Source organism: Bombina bombina, chromosome 9 (genome assembly GCF_027579735.1).
Source record: "Bombina bombina isolate aBomBom1 chromosome 9, aBomBom1.pri, whole genome shotgun sequence".
In the NCBI taxonomy this organism is placed as follows: domain Eukaryota; kingdom Metazoa; phylum Chordata; class Amphibia; order Anura; family Bombinatoridae; genus Bombina; species Bombina bombina.
In genome coordinates this window covers 65,471,997-65,494,402 of record NC_069507.1, presented here as the reverse complement: position 1 = coordinate 65,494,402, position 22,406 = coordinate 65,471,997, and the positions used below count along the sequence as shown (strand labels likewise).

General features: G+C 40.9%; 1 protein-coding gene across 2 annotated transcripts in view; it reads right to left on the bottom strand.

Annotated features, from left to right (window-relative positions):
- The window catches only part of WDFY4 (WDFY family member 4), a 598,790-nt gene that overhangs the window by 225,347 nt on the left and 351,037 nt on the right, over positions 1–22,406 (bottom strand). For both annotated transcript variants that reach the window (XM_053692180.1, XM_053692181.1), the window contains exons 40-42: positions 9,995–10,072; positions 8,854–9,042; positions 810–861 (exon numbers count right to left, since the gene is read on the bottom strand). In XM_053692180.1, coding sequence (XP_053548155.1) covers positions 810–861; positions 8,854–9,042; positions 9,995–10,072 — 319 coding nt within the window. The remainder of the gene's footprint in view (positions 1–809; positions 862–8,853; positions 9,043–9,994; positions 10,073–22,406) is intronic.

Here is a 22,406-nt window from a genome sequence, read left to right as displayed (position 1 = left end):
TTTTTGCAATCCTCTGCCAATCCCCAATAATATAAACCAGGTGCATATTTTGGACTAGACCAACTAGACCTCTGCCTAAGGCAGCAGAATTTAGAGGAAGCAATTTATGAATTTTATTACCAATCAAGGATTATTTGTTGTCTATTGGTGGCACAAGAACCCTTCATACATTCCTGGTCTACAAGTGTTAAAAATATATCAGGCAAGTATGAACTAAAATTGTTTGGGGCAAGGGAACATATTTACCAGTGCCTAGGGCAGCTCATAAATGAAAAACACCACTGATACAAAATACATATGGAGTGGGCTTCCCATCATATAAATGCACTTACAGCATTTCAATTGCAACATTTTGAGCTTTGCAACATTTATAAGTTGAAATTTAGAATTGTAATATTTCAGCTGGTACCCAACTACTTTATTTCATTTGAAAGCTAAAGTCATTTCGCTCTCAAAATTTATCTTTCAACAAAAACAGGGAACATGTGGATCCCGACAATTAATGGCAAGTGAAAACCATTGTTATATTTCGCTACCCACCCCCTATTTGCATTTCTCTATGCAAATAGGGGGTGGGTTAGTGGGTGTGGTATGGGTGGTTAGTAGTTGGGATCAAAAGTGGCGAGTTACATTTTGGGTTGGCTGGTAGTTTAGGGCTTGACATTATATACTGTATAAATACATATATATATGAAACGCGAATTTTTGAAAGATTACAACTGACCCCTAAATTGCTAACAGCAGCCAATGCTAGTTTCTACATCAGTCATAACTGGTTTTGCTCCAGGTCTCTGTTTATGAAGGCATACCTTGGGTCGTAACTCTTTGAAGAGAAGCATCGTCTCCCTCCCCTGCAGGTTTCTGAAAGGCAAAAAAATAAAAAAATAAATGAGGCAAAGGTATGAAAGAAATAAGTGTACAGCTTAACTGTGCACACAACTGTTAAAAAAATTCCAGTATACTTTCAGTATTTATTTTGTCCCATTTTCTTGTAATTTAAAGGGACACTCAAGTCAAAATTAAACTTTCATGAGTCAGATAGAGCACACAATTTTAAACAACTTTCCAATTTACTTCTATTAACACAATGTGCTCAGTTTTTTTATATTTACACTGTTTGAGTCATCATTTCCTACTGAGCATGTGCAAGAATTCACAGAATATATGCAAGTATATGCATTTGTGATTGGCTGATGGCTGTCACATGAGTGGAAATAGACATAACTTTGAAATTTGTCAGAAAAAATCTGCTACTCATTTGAAGTTCAGACTAAGTGCAATTGCATTGTCTTTTTATCATGCATGTGTTGTTTATGCAAATCTACTGTATAAACTGGTCCTTTAACCCTTTCGTGACAGGGTTAAAGTGCCTACATTGGAACACCTGTTCCGATGTAGACAAATTGAAACTACGCGATCGTGCATACGATCGCAAGATTTCAATTATTGGATCGCATCTGGGGGGCGTCCCTACAACCCTAGGAACGCCCTCCAGACCGCGATCAAGTCCTTGAAGCACAGAAGGCTTCAGGACAGCCGTTTGTTATGACGTTCTATTCCGTCATAACGGCTTTAAAGCCCAGTGTAAATATGACGGAATAGAACGGCATAACGGCGTTAAAAGGTTAAAGTCTGAAAACTGTCATCCTTCCAATTACGGTTAAAAGTGGAAGAGCACCGCTAGTCATTGGTTGCACACTCAGCAGAGAAGGAAACCTAGGATAAAATATGGAGGTGCTAATATAATTTAAAAAATACATCTGCTTGGTATTTCCAGGCTAATCTTTGCTTTAAATACATAACTCTATCTAGTATTTATTTAGGGCCAGATTAAAAGTGGAGTGCTAAATATTGCTTTAGAGAAGCGATATTAGCGCTCCACTGAGTACTACCAGAGCACGATTATGAGAACTCGCACAGCACAGGGGGTAAGTAAGGCAGCGATGGCAGATGGAAGTGTAAATATATATGTACAGGTATATAAGCATATACATATATATTTTTACTGGGAACACACAGTTCCCATAGACCGCAATTTAAAGGCTAGACATGTGCGTTTCGTTTCTGCCGAATTTTGTTTTCGGACGAATTTTGGCCGATTCGGAGATTGGAATGCATCAAAATTTCTGAATCGGCACCATAACTAAAATCCCAAAAAATTCCGAAAATGAATAAATCAGTTTCCGAATTTTCTGATCCATTCTTTATTCATATTCAGAATTTTTCATTGTTCTAAACTAAACCGCAGTTCCCCACCATCGCTGACACTAAGTAAATAAAAAAATAAAGCTATTAACCACTAAACCGCCGTTCCCAAACATCGCCAAAAATAACTAAACCTATTAACCCCTAAACCACAGTTCCCCGACATCGCCGACACTAACTAAACCTATTAAACCCTAAACCGTACTTCCCAAACCACGCCAACACAAACTAAACCTATTAACCCCTAAACTGTCTTTCCCAAACATCGCCAAAACTAACTAAACCTATTAACCCCTAAACCGCAGTTCCCCGACATTGCCGACACTAACTAAACCTATTAAACCCTAAAACGCAGTTCCCAAACATCCCCGACACTAACTAAACCTATTAAACTCTAAACCACAGTTCCCAAACATTGCAGACACTAACTACACCTACTAACCCCTAAAGCACAGTTCCCCGACATCGCCAACACTAACTAAACTTATTAACCCCTAAACCGCAGTTCCCAAACATAGCCGACACTAACTAAACCTATTAACCCCTAAACCGCAGTTCCCCGACATCGTCGACACTAAGTAAATAAAAAAATAAAGCTATTAACCACTAAACCGCCGTTCCCAAACATCGCCAAAAATAACTAAACCTATTAACCCCTAAACCACAGTTCCCCGACATCGCCGACACTAACTAAACCTATCAAACCCTAAACCACAGTTCCCAAACCACGCCGACACAAACTAAACCTATTAACCCCTAAACTGTCTTTCCCAAATATCACCAAAACTAACTAAACCTGACTAAACAGTACAGTCCAGCCCCGAAATACCAGGCATCCCTCTCTGAAAGAGAAAGGACAAAACCCCAGACGTACATTTCGGCCTAGTCTGGGCCTCGTCAGTGAGGTGCAGCCATATCCCTCTAGGCACACTGAGCAACGACTACACGTCTTGATTCCCGCATCACACTTAGGGAGACTTCCCTAAGAGTCATAATTTGCATAAATAAAAAGAGAGAAGCGCTCAACCTGGGAACGAACAATAGCATAATAGCTTGTTCTATGGCTAGTTACCACCCAAGAAGCAGCCGTACGTCTGGGGTTTTGCCGTTTCTCTTGTTCAGAGAGGGATTGCCTGGTATTTCGGGGGTTGGACTGTACTGTTAAGTCAGGATCAGACTGATATGCTACATGAAAGTTCTTCTCTGTGAAAGGCACATGTTGAGCAAAAAGAGGCTGCTATCCAATAGGATTTAAGCAGCTCTCAATTCTATTGGCTGATTCAAAAAGAGCTGAATGCCCTTTTAAGCTCAGTAAAAGAGCTGAATGCCCTTTTAAGGGCAATACCCATACAAATGCCCTTTTCAGGGCAATGTGTAAATTAGTTTTTTTTTTTAATTAGTTTTTTTTTTTATTTTGTGGGTTTGAAGGGGGGGGGGGTTGTAATGTTAGGGGGTATTTGTTTTAATTTGTTTGCAAAAGAGCTGTTTAACTTTGTTTTTTTTTATTTTGGGGTGTTTTTTTCTTTTTAAACAGGGTATTAGAATAGGAATAATTTTTATTATTTTGGATTATTTTGTTTGTTATTTTTTGTAATGGTTTTTTTTGGGGTGTTTTTAGATTAGGCATTTTTTTATTTTAATGGGCCGAAAAATAGCTGAATGCCCTTTTAAGGGCAATGCCCATACAAATGCCCTTTTTGGGGCAAAGGGTAGATTAGGTTTATTTTTATTTAGTGGGTTTGGGGGGCTGGGGGTGTTTGTTTTTAGTTTTTTGCAAAAGAGCTGTTAATTTTAGGGCAATGCCTTATAAAAGGCCCTTTTAAGGGTCATTGGTAGTTTATTATAGATTAGTGTTTTTTTATTTTGGGGTGTTTTGTTTTTTTTTTAAACGGGGTATTAGAAAAGGAATAATTTTTATTGTTTTGGATAATTTCGTTTGTTATTTTTTGTAATGGTAGGTTTTTTTTACTTTTTGTAATTTTAGTGTTTTTTATTTTTGTAATGTTAGGCTTTTTATTTTTAGTTATGTTAGGTTTTTTATTTTTAGTAATGTTAGATTTTATTAGTGCAAGCTTAGGTTTTATTTTTATTTCACAGATAAGTTTGTATTTATTTTAAGTAGGTAGTTAGTAAATAGTTATATTGTAGCTAGCTTAGGTTTTATTTTTATTTCACAGCTAAGTTTGTATTTATTTTTAAATGGGTAGTTAATATTTCTAACTTTAATTTAGGTTTACTTTAATTATGTTAAAGTTAGGGGGTGTTAGGTTTAGGAGTTAATATAGTTTAATTTAGGTTGTTGTGATGTAGGGTGCGACGGTTTAGGGGTTAATAGGTTTAGTGTCAGCGATGTCGGGGAACTGTGGTTTAGGGGTTAATAGGTTTAGTTAGTGCTGGCGATGTTTGGGAATGGCGGTTTAGGGGTTAATAGGTTTAGATAGTGTCAGCGATGTTTGGGAACTGCAGTTTAGGGGTTAATAGGTTTAGTTAGTGTTGGCGATGTTTGGGAACTGCAGATTAGGGGTTAATAGGTTTAGTTAGTGTTGGCGATGTTTGGGAACAGCGGTTTAGGGGTTAATAGGTTTAGTTAGTGTTGGCAATGTTTGGGAACTGCGGTTTAGGGGTTAATAGGTTTAGTTAGTGTTGGTGATGTTTGGGAACGGCGGTTTAAGGGTTAATAGGTTTATTTAGTGTTTAGTTAGTGTCGGCGATGCCGGGGAACTGTGGTTTAGGGGTTAAGTTAGTGTTGGCGATGTTTGGGAACGGTGGTTTAGGGGTTAATAGGTTTATTTATTGTTTAGTTAGTGTCGGCGATGTAGGGGAACGGCAGTTTAGGGATTAATAGCATTATTTAGTGTCAACTATGTGGGGGGTGCGGTTTAGGGTTTAATATGTTAAGGTAGTGTTGGTGATGTGGGGGGACAGCGGTTTAGGGGTTAAAATCTTTATTTAGTGTTGGCGATGTGGGTGGCGGTGGTTTTAGATAATTTTGTTTCGGCAATCGCCGGTATATTAGTTATGTTAAGTTAAATAGTTTTTTCGGATCCATTCTTTATTCATATGCATTATTCTATTCTAAACTTCAGAATAGAATAATGCATATGAATAAAGAATGGATCCGAAAAAACGAACGGATTGAAAAAACGATTTAACTTAACATAACTAATTTGCCGAAACGACTTTTTTTTTTAAAGTTAACTAAACTAATTTGTGGAAACAAAATTATTTATTTAACTAATAAAAATTAAACGAAACAAATAATTTTAGTGTCACACATGTCTAGTAAAGGCACTTTTCTGTGCTTTTTTTTCCAACACCCCACACCTGCTCCCTTTAGGCCCCAAAATTGCTTTTTGCAGTTATTTTATTAAAAACTAAAGATGCTACTATCTTTATTTTTTAATAAATTATATCACAGTTGATTTTGGGGGCATTTTGGAGACATTTATAAAATTAACCAGAGATCTATAATTTTATAAGCACTAATTGCTACCGTAAGCTTGCAGTAGCAATAACCTTGTAATCACTGGTTATTTATAAGAATATATATATTCTTATATATTAAAGAATAAATAGAACATATTCTTCTATTTGAAGAACATTGGAATGTGAAATATTCATATTTCATGTCAGGTTAAACGCGCGAGTATGGTCTTAGATTTTTTCCACTTTTCATGCTACATTGAAGTCTATTGTCGAAAAAGTTCGGCTTTTGCGCAAGTCGGGTTATCGCTCCTGCAAAAACGTTGTACTTTTAACTCATAGTACGCTCGATACCCAACGTGCGCAAAAATCTTACTTCTAGCGGAGTCAATGTGTGAGCGGGAGCCATAAATTGAGCTCCACTCGTAATCTAGCCCTAAGTTGGAGATAGTTAACCTTCCGATAATTTCATAATCATCTAAGTATTTCTATGATATAACTAACTCAGTAATTTTCTGATATAACAGGAAAAATTATCTGAAAAGTTATTATTCTAAAAATTAAACCTTTATGTAGAAAAGCATGATTTAAATCAAGTCTTACTAACTAGTGATTTAAATCGTGATTTAAATCAATCACCTAGATTACAAGTTTTGAGTTACTGTTTTAACGCTAAAAAATGGCAATTTCAGCGTAAAAACAGTAACGCAACCATTACGAGTTGTGTCGGTATAGCTATACCACAAGCATTTTAGCCTGTAACGCAACGTCAATCCCGCACTCAAAAAAATGACGTTTTTGCGTGGGATTTTCCGTTATTGCAGGTTGTGCGGTGAGGTTAAAATGCTTGCGTTACAGCCTATACCGACACAATCAATACCGCCATCTGAGAGCAGTAGTTTTGGATTTTGTGTAACAAAAATGTTTCATAAAACTCATAACTTTAAGTGTTAAAAAGTACACTAACACTCATAAACTACCTATTAACCCCTAAACCACCGCCCTCCCACATCGCAAACACTATTTAAAACTTATTAACCCCTTATTAACCCTGATTTGAATAGCCAATAGAATTTCATTAGCTCTCATCCTATTGGCTGATTTGAACACCCAATAGGATTTCAGTAGCTCTCATCCTATTGGCTGATTTGAATTTCAAGAATCAAATCAGCCAATAGGAATGCAAGGGACGCCATTTTGAAAAGGCTCCCTTGGATTGAAGATCCAGTGTACGGCGGTGACTGTATGAAAAGGATGCTCCTAGTCCGGATGTCTTCAAGGATGGATCCGCTCGGCGCCGTCGGGATGAAGATAGAAGACGCTGCCGGGATGAAGATAGAAGACGCCGCCTGGATGAAGACTTCTCGCCGCCTGGATTAAGACTTCTCGCCACTTGGATAAGGATGGATGTCCGGACTTCAGAAACTGTGGATCTTTGTGGGTTAGTGTTTTAAATTTTTTAAGTTAAGTATAATAGTTATGTTAGGTTAATTTATAGTTTAAACTTAGTTTTTTTTTAATTTCACAGGTAAATTTTTATTTATTTTAAGATAGGGATATTGTAATTTTAATATAAAGTTAGGGGGTTGTTAGGTTTAGGGGTTAATAGTTTCATTTAGTTTTTTGCAATATGGGGGGCTGGCGGTTTAGGGGTTAATAGGTTTATTTAGTGGCGGTGATGTGGGAGGCCAGAGGTTTAGGGGTTAATAAATTTATTATAGTGGAGGTGCTGTCAGGGAGCGGAGGAATAGAGGTTAATAACTTTTATTAGTGGCGGCAGGGGCAAAACTACAGGGGGTGCAGAGGTCGCAATTACGACTGGGCTCCCAAGGGTGGGGGCCCAGCTTAAAAAAAATAATAATAATAAAAAAATAATAATAATTTTTAAATGAAAAATGTTGACCTGCCATTGCCTGTACTGATATCATGTGATTGTGACATGATGCTTCACGAGTGTCTCTGACTACAGGGGTTAGTCTTTCTGTTTTACCCATTGGTGTTTATATGTGTGTGTGTGTGTATGTATGCATGTGACTGTGTGTGTATTTATGCATGTATGTATGTATGTGTGTGTGTGTGTGTGTGTGTATGTATGTGACTGTGTGTGTATTTATGCATGTATGTGTGTGTGTGTGTATGTATGTGACTGTGTGTGTATTTATGCATGTATGTGTGTGTGTGTGTGTGTATGTATGTGACTGTGTGTGTATTTATGCATGTATGTGTGTGTGTGTGTGTGTGTATGTATGTGACTGTGTGTGTATTTATGCATGTATGTGTGTGTGTGTGTGTATGTATGTGACTGTGTGTGTATTTATGCATGTATGTGTGTGTGTGTGTATGTGTGTGTGTATGTATGTGACTGTGTGTGTATTTATGCATGTATGTGTGTGTGTGTGTGTGTGTGTGTGTGTATGTATGTGACTGTGTGTGTATTTATGCATGTATGTGTGTGTGTGTGTTTGTGGAACCAGCAAATAACAGACCTTGTTACTACAGCATGGGGGGAAAGGGGTAAACAGTGTCACTATACAGTAATACTATATACAGTATGGGGGGGGGCTGGACTATGTCACAGACTACTGTGGTCACTTTATAAAGTACTAGGGCAGGTAGGGTCAGGCCAGCCATCTCACCGGCAGATTACAGACCGTGTCATTGACTCACTATATACAGTACTGGTGGGTTAAACAGTGTCACTATATACAGTAATAGGGGGTCAGACCATCTCACAGATTGTGGGCACAGGGTACCTCCTTTTGCAGACATGTAATCTGATTCACATTTTTTTTTCTGTGTTAAATGTTAAAAAAAAATATGTTATGTATCAAATTCCCTTTTTTTTGGGGGGGGGGCCCTTCTTAGATTCTTGCACCTCAGCCCTGTGGTTTCTAGTTACGCCTCTGAGTGGCGGCGATGTCGGGGAGCGGTGGAATAGGGGTTAATAACTTTTATTAGTGGCAGTGATGTCGGTAAGCGGCGAAATAGGGCTGAATAACTTTTATTAGTGGTGGCGATGTCGGGGAGCGGCGGAATAGGGGTTAATAACTTTTATTATTGGCGGCGATGTTGGGAGCGGCAGATTAGGGGTTAATAAGTTTATTTCGGTGTTGGCAATGTCGGGGGCGGCAGATTAGGGGTGTTTAGACATTATAATGTGCATATTAAGGAGGAATTCAAATGTATCAAGAGTTTAAGTAAAGTATATGATTCAGGCCAAATTACCATGATCTCCAGCTTCCTTTGAATTGGTTGCATCCTTTTCCTGATGCGCCAAGGACCCTCATAAGGGCTTAACTGCCACCGTTGTTTTTTAGTAGTGTACAATGGCCCCCACACTCCTGCTTCTGAAATAAGCTCCTCCTCCAGGGCTGACCAATCCCTGCAAGCCGCCATGAATCTGCACTGCTGCATCTAGAATGCATGAATGAAAATTATGCATGTGATATTCCCATTGTGTCTACAAAGAAGTAAAATAATATGAAATTCTATATTTATGTTACAAGGGACAGTAATGCTATTGTTTCTGGGTGGGTTAAAGGGACATTGTACTCAAAAAGGTGTTTGTTCCATTAAAAAGCAAACATAGCATATATTACAAAGCAATTGCAAGGCATTTTTTTAAATGCTTTTGTGCTGAATTAACTACCTTTTCCCATGGTAGTTTTCCACCCTTATCATTTAGTGAGCAAAAGATTCCTAGGTGTCAACTGTTTACAAACATGTACGTCTTGTTAGTTTAATATTAAACACCTTCTTGATGCAAAATATTTTTAATTTAATGCACTCTACAAAGCTATAACATTCAAGCTCAACAGGGAAGGGCTCAAGTTGGGAGTTTTTTTTTCCTGCTATCCCTCCTTACAATTCTGTAATGATGTTCTGGTCCTGTCTCTATAAAAGAAACGAGGGACTGACCACACCCACAAGGAAGATCATACCCAACAATCAAACCAAAACCCTACCCCTAGCATGCAGCGCTCTGTCTTCACCACACCCTCCAGCTCTGCCCAATGGACCAGTCATACTCCTCCCAAAGACCCCTCAGAGTTTGTCCCGTTCTTACTAGTCCAAGAAGCAAACATGTGACACATTTTGGGAATAAAATGTCATTTCTAATGTAACCTTTTGGATTTCACAAGATATATCATTTTTCCCCAACTCCAAAAAAACATTTTTGATTGGCTCGTTATCATTATGTACGATTTAGTGCACATGTGGCAAATTAAGCGGCTCATTTCTAAATGTAAAAAAATCCACTGAATATGATATTGGAAAATAGTCCCTGTATAGCAGGACATGCGTTCACAATTATTTTACACATGCTCAACAGCTCTGCAAACAAGCCACACACATAGTAGTATACCTGCTGGTGGTCGTTGTACAGGCATTGAAATATGTTCTGTCCATGTCTCTTGCACATGTCCAACAAGGATGCAGTATCCTAAAAGAGACACATAATTAACATAAAAACTTGATGCTGAGTTTCAATGCAATTTCTAGAAACCGTCTATAATAGATTTTATTAGAAACATTTTTTGTTTAATAAAGTATATTGAGAGAAAGCTTTGAATACACATTGAAATGCACAGATTAACATTTTAAGTAGAATGTCCCTTTAAAGGGGCAAAAAAGAGAATTTCAAAAGTATGCTTATAAAGTCAGTTAAAAAAAAATTAAAAAATCTTTGTATGCTTGAGTTTCTAACTACATAACACCAAGAAAAGAATGGTCCTTGGTTATCAGAAAAAAACCTAAAGATCTCTTTCCTAGAAAAATGGTTAAAGGGCCATAATACCCAAATGTTTAAACACTTGAAAGTGATGCAGCATAGCTGTAAAAAGCTGACTAGAAAATATCACCTGAGCATTTCTATGTAAAAAAGAAAGATATTTTACCTCAAAAGTTCCTCAGTAGCCACCTCCCATTGTAAAGGATTTCTAAGCAGCATTTTAGTGTGTCTGTCCTAGGACAGCTTAGGGGATGAGCCTCGTGAACTCTCATTATTTCACCAATCAGGTAAAGGAAGCTTACTATGAAATCTCATGAGAGTTAAGTCAAATCTCATGAGATCACAGTAAGAGTTCATGACCTCAGCACTGCTGATGCTGATTGGCTGCTGTTCATTTCTTCATTTTTTTTTTTTTTTTTACCTGCAGCTGGGAGCAGCTGAGTATAACTTTTTACACAGAACTTACTCTGCTGAGCTGAGGAGATTGTGAGGTAAAATATCTTCCTTTTTTACATAGAGATGCTCAGGTGATATTTTCCTGTCAGCTTTTTACAGTTATGCTGCCTCAGTTTCAAGTGATTTAGCATACAAGTATTATGTCCCTTTAATAGCCCACATTTATTAGTGTAGAAATGAAGAAAAGGAAAATATTTTTGGGGACTACTTGGGGGATATTTATCAAAGGTCTGGCGGAACTGATCCGACAGTGCGGATCAGGTCTGCCAGACCTCGCTGAATGCCTCTCCGCATTCAGCATTGCACCAGCAGCTCTTGTGAGCTGCTGGTGCAACGCCGCCCCCTGAAGAATCGGGGCCAATCGGCCGCCAGCAGGGAGGTGTCAATCAACCCGAATGTACTCGATCGGGTTGATTTTCAGCGATGTGTGTCCGCCTGCTCAGAGCAGGCGGACAGGGTTATGGAGCAGCGGTCTTTAGAAACACGGGCCCTCAAGCTCCATCCGGAGCTTAATAAATGGGCCCCCTTGTCTCAATTCTTCAATTGGAGAAGCTCTATAAAAATGAATGAATTTACAGTATCACCACATTAAAGGGACATGAAACACCAAATTTTTTCTTTCATGATACAAATAAAGCATGCAGTTTTAAACAACTTTATAATTTACTTCTATAAGCAATTTTTATTTGTTCTCTTGGTATCTTTGGTTAAAAAGCAGGGACGTATGCTTAGGATCCTGCCCCTTTCTGGAGCACTTTATGGCAGCAGCTTTGCAAGAATGTTATCCACTTGCAAGAGCACTAGATGGCTGCACTATTTCCTGCTATTTAGTGCTCCAGACACATACCTAGGTATCTCTTAAACACAGAATATCATAGAAACAAAGCAAATTTTAGAATAGAAGTGAATTAGACATTTTAAAAATTATATGCTCCATCTGAATCACAAAATAATTTGTTTGGGTTTCATATCCCTTTAAATGGATATTGTACACATGCATATGAAGTAACTATAATTAAAGGGATATATACTGTGATTTATTTTATCCCCTTTAGGTGTTTCCAGTGATCCATTTTATCTGCTGGAGTAAATTAAATTATTTACAAAGAGATCCTTTATTTTGTCATTTGAAATAGCTGCTTTTGTCTGTTGTTGCATGGGAGCAACAGGTACTTATTCTTTGCAAGGGCCCAGTTCTCAACAACTCGTCGGCATGGAGAGAAATCATCAGCTTTTTTTTACTGAGCGCCAAATAGTTAAGTAAGTGTCTCCCTTAACATAAAGAATATTATTTAAATCCCCCTAATGAGATACACAGTTATCAAGGTACAAAATGCCTTTGGTCTTTGAGTATGCAGTGAGAGGAAGACTCTGAATATATCTATCTATCTATCTATCTATCTATCTATCTAGCTATCATCTATCTATATACATACACACACAGGGGCCCATTTATCAAAGGGCTTGCGGACCTGATCCGACACTGCGGATCAGGTCCGCAAGACCTCGCTAAATGCGGAGAGCAATACGCTCTCCACATTTAACATTGCACCAGCAGCTCACAAGAGCTGCTGGTGCAACGCCGCCCCCTGCTGACTCGCGGCCAATCGGCCGCCAGCAGGGAGCTGTCAATCAACCCGATCGTATTCGATCGGGTTGATTTCCGGCGGTTCCTGTCCGCCTGCTCAGAGCAGGCGGACAGGGTTATGAAGCAGCGGTCTTTAGACCGCTGCTTCATAACTTGTGTTTCTGGCGAGTCTGAAGACTCGCCAGAAACACGGCCCTTCAAGCTCCATACGGAGCTTGATAAATGGGCCTGAAAGAGTCAGAGAGAGAGAGAGAGAGAAAAGCAGATAGATAATGAGATCAGATCTTAATACAAGCTCAGTCCATTGTATTGGATAGCGGATTTAAAGGGACATTCTAGTCAAAATTCAACTTTCATGATTCAGAGAGGGCATGAATGTTAAACAACTTTCCAATCTATATTTTATCATCAAATTTGCTTGGTTCTCTTAGTATTTTTTGTTGAAAGCTAAACTTAGGTAGGATTGTATGCTATTTTCTATACCCTTGAAGGCCGCCTCTTATCTCAGTGCATTTGGACAGTTTGTCACAGCTAGACAGCGCTAGTTCATGTGTGCCATATAGTTAACATTGTGCTCACTCCTGTGGAATTACAAATGAGAGGGCACTGATTGACTAAAATGCAATCTGTCAAAATAACTGCAATAAGGGGGCAGTCTGCAGAGGTTTAGATACAAAGTAATCACAGAGGTAAAAAGTATTTTAATATAACCGTGTTAGTTATGCAAAACTGCAGAATGAGTAATAAAGGAATTATCTATCTTTTTGAACAATAAAAATATGGAATAGACTGTCCCTTTAATGAGCAAAAACAGCTATTTCAAATACAAAAAAGTAAAGGAGCAATTTCCCATATAGTTTAAACTCTGATGACATATTAAGGGAAAATTGTTTAACAATTATCTGCCCTTTAAAATGTTTGTTGCTCATTATTAGGTAAAAGTATTAAGTAAAAAACATAATTTATGCTTACCAGACTTCATTCCTTACTGGGAAATACAACACCTGGCCACCAGGAGAAGGCAAAGACACCCCAGCCAAAGGCTTAAATATCCCTCCCACTTCCCCTATCCCCCAGTCATTCTGCAGAGGGAACAAGGAAAAGTAGGAGAAACATCAGGGTATAAAAGTTGCCAGAAGAAATACTATAAAAAGGGAGCCGCCCATCAAATTTTTTTAAAAGGCGGGGTTGTGGACTCTCCCTGCGTGGAAGGAAAGGGAATTTATCTGGTAAGCATAAATTATGTTTTCCTTCCATAAGGCAGGGAGAGTCCACGACTTCATTCCTTACTGTTGGGAAAACTATACCCAAGCTCCAGAGGACACTGAATGAATAATGGGTGGAAACAGAAAAAAGAGGCGGACCCTATTCTGAGGGCACCACAGCCTGCAAAACTTTTCTCCCGAAAGCCGCTTCAGCCAAAGCAAACACCTCAATCTTTTAAAATTTAGAAAAAGTGTGTGAGGAGGACCAGGTAGCCACCTTACAAATGTGATCCATTGAGGCTTTGTTCTTAAAAGCCCAAGAGGAAGCCACTGCTCTAGTGGAATGAGCCATTATTCTCTCAGGAGGCTGTTGTCCCGCTGTCTCATAAGATAAACGGATGACACTCCTCAACCAGAAAGATAGAGAAGTTGTAGTAGCCTTCCCCGTATAGATGACAAACAAAGAGGAAGATTGTCTGAATTCCTTAGTAGCCTGAAGATAGAACTTTAAGGCACAAACCACATCTAGATTATGAAGCAAACGTTCTTTTGCTGAAGAAGGATTAGGACACAAGGAAGGAACAACAATTTCTTGGTTAATGTTACGATTCAACACCATCTTAGGTAGGAACCCTTGTTTAGTGCATAAAACCACCTTATCAGCATGAAAAACTAGATAAGGGGGATCCCATTGCAAAGCAGAAATCTCAGAAACTCTGTGTGCAGAGGCAATAGCTAACAAAAAAAGAACCTTCCAAGATAACAATTTAATGTCAACAGTATGCAGAGGCTCAAACGGAGCCTGCGGCAAAACACTAAGAACAAGATTGAGGCTCCAAGGCGGATCCCCAGATCAAAACACGGGTCTGATCCTAGCCAGAGCCTTAACAAAGGACTGCACATCCGGAAGCTCAGCCAATCTTTTGTGCAGTAACACCGACAGGGCCGATATCTGTCTCTTCAGGGAACTAGCAGATAGGCCCTTCTCCAGTCTATCCTGGAGAAAAGATAAAATTCTGGCAACCTGCCACGCTCCTCACACCAGTACAAGTAAGTCCTTCACACTTTATGGTAGATACAACGAATAACTGGCTTACGAGCTTCAACCAGACTGTGGATAACACTCTCGGAGAACCCTTTTTTGGCTAAGCCTAAGCATTCAATCTCCATGCAGTCAGCCTTAGAGAATCTAGATTTTGATGAACGAAGGAACCCTGTATCAGCAGATCTCTGCGACAAGGTAAACTCCACTGAGGAGATGAGGACATCCCCACCAGATTCACAAACCATGTCCTTCGCGGCCACGATGGAGCAATCAGAATCACAGATGCTCGCTCCTGCTTGATGCGAGCCACCACATGAGCAAGAAGCAGTAATAGAGGAAAAATATATATGAGACTGAACCTCCATGGTACTGATAGGGCATCTATTCCGCCTGAGGAACCCTCGACCTTGACCCGTACCTAGCTTGGTATTGAGGCGGGATGCCATGAGATCTATCTCCGGCATCCCCCACTCACTGCATATCTCTGCAAACACCTCAGGGTGAAGAGACCATTCCCCTGGGTGAAAGGATTGCCTGTTGAGAAAGTCCGCTTCCCAGTTGTCCCCACCCGGAATGTGGATTGCTGACAGCGTACATTTGTGAGTCTCCGTCCACTCTAGTATCTGAGATACTTCTCTCATCGCCAAGGAACTTCTCGTTCCCCCTTGATGGTTGATATAGGCAACTATATTATTGAAATCTAATAAACTGGGATGAACCCAGAAGGGGCCAAGCCTTCAAGGCATTGAATATTGCCCGGAGTTCCAAAATATTGATCAGATATTGTGCCTTCTTGGCACCCCAAATAGATACCCAGCCGGAAAGGCTTGTGTTCGTAGTCACAATCTCCCAGGACAGTCTCAAAAAGCACGTGCCTTGGGACAGATGATCTGGACAGAGCCACCAGGAGAGCGACTATCTCGACAGGCTGTCCAGCACAATCTGTTGAGACAGATCTGAATGGTCACCGTTCCATTGTCTCAGCATGCATATTTGTAAGGGTCTGAGATGGAATCTGGCAAAAGGAATGATGTCCATGCAGTACACCATGAGTCCGATTACCTCCATACACTGAACCACTGAGGGTCTCGAGGAGGCCTGGAGGGCAAGACATGTAGAAGTTAGTTTGCAATGTCTCTGATCTGTGAGGAATATACTCATGGATATGGAGTCTATTATAGTTCCCAGTAAATTCACCCTTGTACTTGGAGTAAGAGAACTCTTTTCCAAGTTTATCTTCCATCCATGTACTCAAAGAAGACTGAGAAGGGACTCAGCTAGACGAAAAACATGGTGCCTGTACCAAGATATCGTCCAGGTAAGGCGCTACTGCAATACCTCATGTTCTGGCAAATATCCTTGGAGCAGTAGCTAGGCCAAACGGAAGAGCTATGAACTGGAAGTGCTGATCCAGAAAAGCAAACCTCAGGAACTGAAAATGTTCCCTGTGAATTGGGACGTGAAGGTATGCATCCTTCAGGTCTATTGTGGTCATAAACTGCCCTTCCTGAACCAGAGGCAGGATTGACCGTATTGTTTCCATCTTGAAAGAGATGTTTAGGCACTTTAAGTCCAGAATTAGACAAAAAGTTCCCTCCTTCTTTGGAACCACGAAAATGTTTGAATAAAACCCCAAACCTCTTTCTGCTGTTGGTACCGGGACAATTACAAGAGAGGAGAGATCCCGTACGCAACCTAAGAAGGCAGACCTCTTCTCTGGTCTTGTTGAAATACTGGAGAGTAGGAATCTGCCCCTGGGCAGATGAGACTTGAATCCTAACCTGTATCCTTGAGATACAAACTCCAGGACCCAAGGATCCTGTACATCCTGGAACCAAGCGTCTGAAAAAAGAGACAGTCTGCGCCCTACTCGATCTGATCCCATGTCGATTTGTTCTCAGCAGGCTTCTTAGTCTGTTTGGACTTATTCCAGGAGTGAGCAGGCTTCCAAATACTCTTGGACTGCTCGGACTTGGAAGAGGACTGCTGTCATTGCGACTTGTCAGCACGAAAGGAACGAAAATTAGACAAGTGCCTTCCCTTAGGCCTATTCTTCTTATCTTGCGGTAGGAAGGCACCATTCCCTCCGGTAACCATAAAAATAATGAAGTCCAGCCATGGACCGAATAAAATCTTCCCCTTGAAGGGAAGAGGAAGGAGTCTGGATTTAGAATTCATATCCGTAGACCAAGACTTCAACCAGAGAGCCCGGCGGGCTAGAACCCGCAAAGCCAGCAGCCTTTGTATTTATGTGAATAATCTGTATATTCGCGTCACAGATGAAGGAGTTAGCAATACTCAGTGCCTTAACTCTCTCCTGAATATCCTCGAGGGGAGTCTCCACCTCAATGAGCTCCAACAGAGTGTTGCAGCAGTAGGTAGCTGCTCTAGCAACCGAAGCTACAGCTGCCGCTGCCGCCAGTTGAAATAAAAACCTGTATGTTGAAACATCTTCTTTAGAAAAGTTTCTATTTTTTTGTCCATAGGCTCTCTAAATGAAGAACGATCCTCTAGAGGGATAGTATGCTTAGCCAGCATGGAAATAGCGGCATCCACCTTTGAGATGGATCCCCAAAAATCTAAATGAGAGTCAGGGACCGGGAATCATTTTTTAAAAGTAGACGGGGGAAAAAGAAGTAACTAATCTTTCCCATTCGTTACTAATAATGTTTGCCATATTAACTGGCACAGAAAAAGTTAGAGGGACCTTCATATCTTTGTAAACGCTGTCTAATTTAGGTATCTTGGGCTCCTCAGGGAGTGTAGCCTCTGGAACCTCTAGAGTAGACAGAACCTCCTTTAATAAAAAACACAGATGCTCAATTTTAAATCTAAAGGAGGGTTCCTCCTCTGAAGGTGATTTAAGAACTGAAGTCTCTGACTAAGAAAGTTCACCCTCTGAAGCTACAGAGGTTATCTCATCCTCGGATAACTGGGATATAGTAGCTAGATCCGTCAAATATTTTGATGGCTCAAGGTCAGGAGAAACATAATTTATGCTTACCTGATAAATTTATTTCTCTTGTGGTGTATCCAGTCCACGGATCATCCATTACTTGTGGGATATTCTCATTCCCAACAGGAAGTTGCAAGAGGACACCCACAGCAGAGCTGTCTATATAGCTCCTCCCCTAACTGCCATATCCAGTCATTCGACCGAAAACAAACAGAGAAAGGAGAAACCATAGGGTGCAGTGGTGACTGTAGTTTAAAATGAAAAAATACCTGCCTTAAAATGACAGGGCGGGCCATGGACTGGATACACCACAAGATAAATAAATTTATCAGGTAAGCATAAATTATGTTTTCTCTTGTAAAGTGTATCCAGTCCACGGATCATCCATTACTTGTGGGATACCAATACCAAAGCTAAAGTACACGGATGAAGGGAGGGACAACGCAGGTACTTAAACGGAAGGTACCACTGCCTGTAAAACCTTTCTCCCAAAAATAGCCTCCGAAGAAGCAAAAGTATCAAACTTGTAGAATTTTGAAAAAGTATGAAGCGAAGACCAAGTCGCCGCCTTACAAATCTGTTCAACAGAAGCCTCATTTTTAAAGGCCCATGTGGAAGCCACAGCTCTAGTAGAATGAGCTGTAATCCTTTCTGGAGGCTGCTGGCCAGCAGTCTCATAGGCTAAGCGGATTATGCTTCTTAGCCAAAAAGAAAGAGAGGTTGCCGAAGCCTTTTGACCTCTCCTCTGTCCAGAGTAGACAACAAACAAAGCGGATGTTTGACGAAAATCTTTAGTAGCTTGTAAGTAAAACTTTAAAGCACGAACCACGTCCAGATTGTGTAATAGACATTCCTTCTTTGAAGAAGGATTAGGACACAAAGACGGAACAACAATCTCTTGATTGATATTCTTATTAGATACCACCTTAGGTAAAAATCCAGGTTTGGTACGCAGAACTACCTTATCTGCATGGAAGATCAGATAAGGAGAATCACATTGTAAGGCAGATAACTCTGAAATTCTACGAGCCGTGGAAATAGCTACCAAAAAAAGAACTTTAAGAACCAAATTTAAGCTCCAAGGTGGAGCAACAGGTTTAAACACAGGCTTGATTCTAACTAAAGCCTGACAAAATGCCTGAACATCTGGGACATCCGCCAGACGCTTGTGCAAAAGAATAGATAGCGCAGAAATCTTTCCCTTTAAGGAACTAGCTGACAATCCTTTCTCCAATCCTTCTTGGAGAAAAGATAATATCCTGGGAATCCTGACCTTACTCCATGAGTAGCCCTTGGATTCACACCAATAAAAATATTTACGCCATATCTTATGATAGATTTTCCTGGTGACAGGCTTTCGTGCCTGAATTAAGGTATCAATGATTGACTCGGAGAAACCACGCTTTGATAAAATCAAGCATTCAATCTCCAGGCAGTCAGACTCAGAGAAATTAGATTTGGATGGTTGAAAGGACCCTGAAGTAGAAGGTCCTGTCTCAGCAGCAGAGTCCATGGTGGAAAAGATGACATGTCCACCAGATCTGCATACCAAGTCCTGCATGGCCACGCAGGCGCTATCAAGATCACAGATGCTCTCTCCTGCTTGATTTTGGCAATCAGACGAGGGAGCAGAGGAAACGGTGGAAACACATAAGCCAGGTTGAAGGACCAAGGCGCTGCTAAAGCATCTATAAGCGTTGCCTTGGGGTCCCTGGACCTGGATCCGTAACAAGGAAACTTGGCATTCTGGCGAGATGCCATGAGATCCAGTTCTGATTTGCCCCAACGATGAACCAATTGTGCAAACACCTCCGGATGGAGTTCCCACTCCCCCGGATGAAAAGTCTGTCGACTTAGAAAATCCGCCTCCCAGTTCTCTACACCTGGGATATGGATAGCTGATAGTTGGCAAGAGTGACTCTCTGCCCAGCGAATTATCTTTGAGACTTCTAACATCGCTAGGGAACTCCTTGTTCCCCCTTGATGGTTGATGTAAGCCACAGTCGTGATGTTGTCCGACTGAAATCTGATGAACCTCATTGTCGCTAGCTGAGGCCAAGCCTGAAGAGCATTGAATATCACTCTTAGTTCCAGAATATTTATTGGAAGGAGTGACTCCTGAGTCCACGATCCCTGAGCTTTCAGGGAGTTCCAGACTGCACCCCAACCTAGAAGGCTGGCATCTGTCGTTACAATTGTCCAATCTGGCCTGCGAAAGGTCATACCTTTGGACAGATGGACCCGAGATAGCCACCAGAGAAGAGAATCCCTGGTCTCTTGATCCAGATTTAGTAGAGGGGACAAATCTGTGTAATCCCCATTCCACTGACTGAGCATGCAGAGTTGCAGCGGTCTGAGATGTAGGCGTGCAAACGGCACTATGTCCATTGCCGCTACCATTAAGCCGATTACTTCTATGCACTGAGCCACCGAAGGGCGAGGAATGGAATAAAGAACACGGCAGGAATTTAGAAGTTTTGATAACCTGGACTCCGTCAGGTAAATTTTCATTTCTACAGAATCTATCAGCGTCCCTAGGAAGGAAACTCTTGTGAGGGGGGATAGAGAACTCTTATCCTCGTTCACCTTCCACCCATGTGACCTCAGAAATGCCAACACTATGTCCGTATGAGACTTGGCAATTTGGAAGTTTGACGCCTGAATCAGGATGTCGTCTAAATAAGGGGCCACTGCTATGCCCCGCGGCCTTAGGACCGCCAGAAGCGACCCCAGAACCTTCGTAAAAATTCTTGGGGCTGTAGCTGACCCAAAGGGAAGAGCTACAAACTGGTAATGCCTGTCTAGGAAGGCAAACCTGAGAAACCGATGATGATCTTTGTGTATCGGAATGTGAAGATAAGCATCCTTTAAATCCACTGTAGTCATGTATTGACCCTCCTGGATCATAGGTAGGATGGTACGAATAGTCTCCATCTTGAATGATGGAACTCTGAGGAATTTGTTTAAGATCTTTAGATCCAAAATTGGTCTGAAGGTTCCCTCTTTTTTGGGAACTACAAACAGATTTGAGTAAAATCCCTGTCCCTGTTCCTCCTTTGGAACTGGATGGATCACTCCCATAACTAGGAGGTCTTGTACACAGTGTAAGAATGCCTCTCTCTTTATCTGGTTTGCAGATAATTGTGAAAGGTGAAATCTCCCTTTTGGGGGGGAAGCCTTGAAGTCCAGAAGATATCCCTGGGATATAATTTCCAACGCCCAGGGATCCTGGACATCTCTTGCCCACGCCTGGGCGAAGAGCGAAAGTCTGCCCCCTACTAGATCCGTTACCGGATAGGGGCCATTCCTTCATGCTGTCTTAGAGGCAGCAGCAGGCTTTTTGGCCTGCTTACCCTTGTTCCAGGTCTGGTTAGGTCTCCAAACCATCTTGGACTGAGCAAAAGTTCCCTCTTGTTTTGTATTAGAGGAAGTTGATACCGCACTTGCCTTGAAGTTTCGAAAGGCACGAATATTAGATTGTTTGGCCCTTGACTTGGACCTATCCTGAGGAAGGGCATGACCTTTTCCTCCAGTGATATCAGCAATAATCTCCTTCAAACCAGGCCCAAATAGGGTCTGCCCCTTGAAGGGAATGTTAAGCAGCTTAGACTTTGAAGTAACGTCAGCTGACCATGATTTGAGCCATAGCGCTCTGAGCGCCTGGATAGCAAAACCAGAATTCTTAGCCGTTAGTTTAGTCAAATGAACAATGGCATCAGAAACAAAAGAATTGGCTAGCTTAAGTGCTCTAAGCTTGTCAAGTATGTCATCCAATGGAGTCACTACCTGTAAAGCCTCTTCCAGAGACTCAAACCAGAACGCAGCAGCAGTGACAGGAGCAATGCATGCAAGGGGCTGTAGGATAAAACCTTGTTGAATAAACATTTTCTTAAGGTAACCTTCTAACTTTTTATCCATTGGATCTAAGAAAGCACAACTGTCCTCGACAGGGATAGTAGTACGCTTTGCTAGAGTAGAAACTGCTTCCTCCACCTTAGGAACTGTCTGCCATAAGTCCCGTGTGGTGGCGTCTATTGGAAACATTTTTCTAAAAATAGGAGGGGGAGAGAACGGCACACCTGGTCTATCCCATTCCTTAGTAATAATTTCTGTAAACCTTTTAGGTATTGGAAAAACATCAGTGCATAGTATTTATCCAGTCTACACAATTTCTCTGGCACTGCAATTGTATCACAGTCATTCAGAGCAGCTAAAACCTCCCTGAGTAATACGCTGAGGTGTTCAAGCTTAAATTTAAATGTAGAGATATCAGAATCAGGTTGCATCATCTTCCCTGAGTCAGAAACATCACCCACAGAAAGAAACCTCTCCTTCTTCAGCTTCTGCATATTGTGAGGCAGTATCAGACATAGCTCTTAAAGCGTCAGTATGCTCTGTATTTCATCTAACTCCAGAGCTATCTCGCTTTCCTCTAAATTCAGGTAGTCTGGCTAATACCGCTGACAGTGTATTATCTATGACTGCCGCCATGTCTTGTAAAGTAAACGCTATGGGCGCCCTAGATGTACTTGGCGCCATTTGAGTGTGAGTCCCTTGAGCAGGAGTCAAAGGATCTGACACGTGGGGAGAGTTAGTCAGCATAACTTCCCCCTCGTCAGATTCCTCTGGTGATAAATTTTTTAAAGACAGAATATGATCTTTATTGCTTAAAGTGAAATCAGTACATTTGGTACACATTCTAAGAGGGGGTTCCACCATGGCTTTTAAACATAATGAACAAGGAGTTTCATGTCAGACATGTTTGTACAGACTAGCAATGAGACTAGCAAACTTGG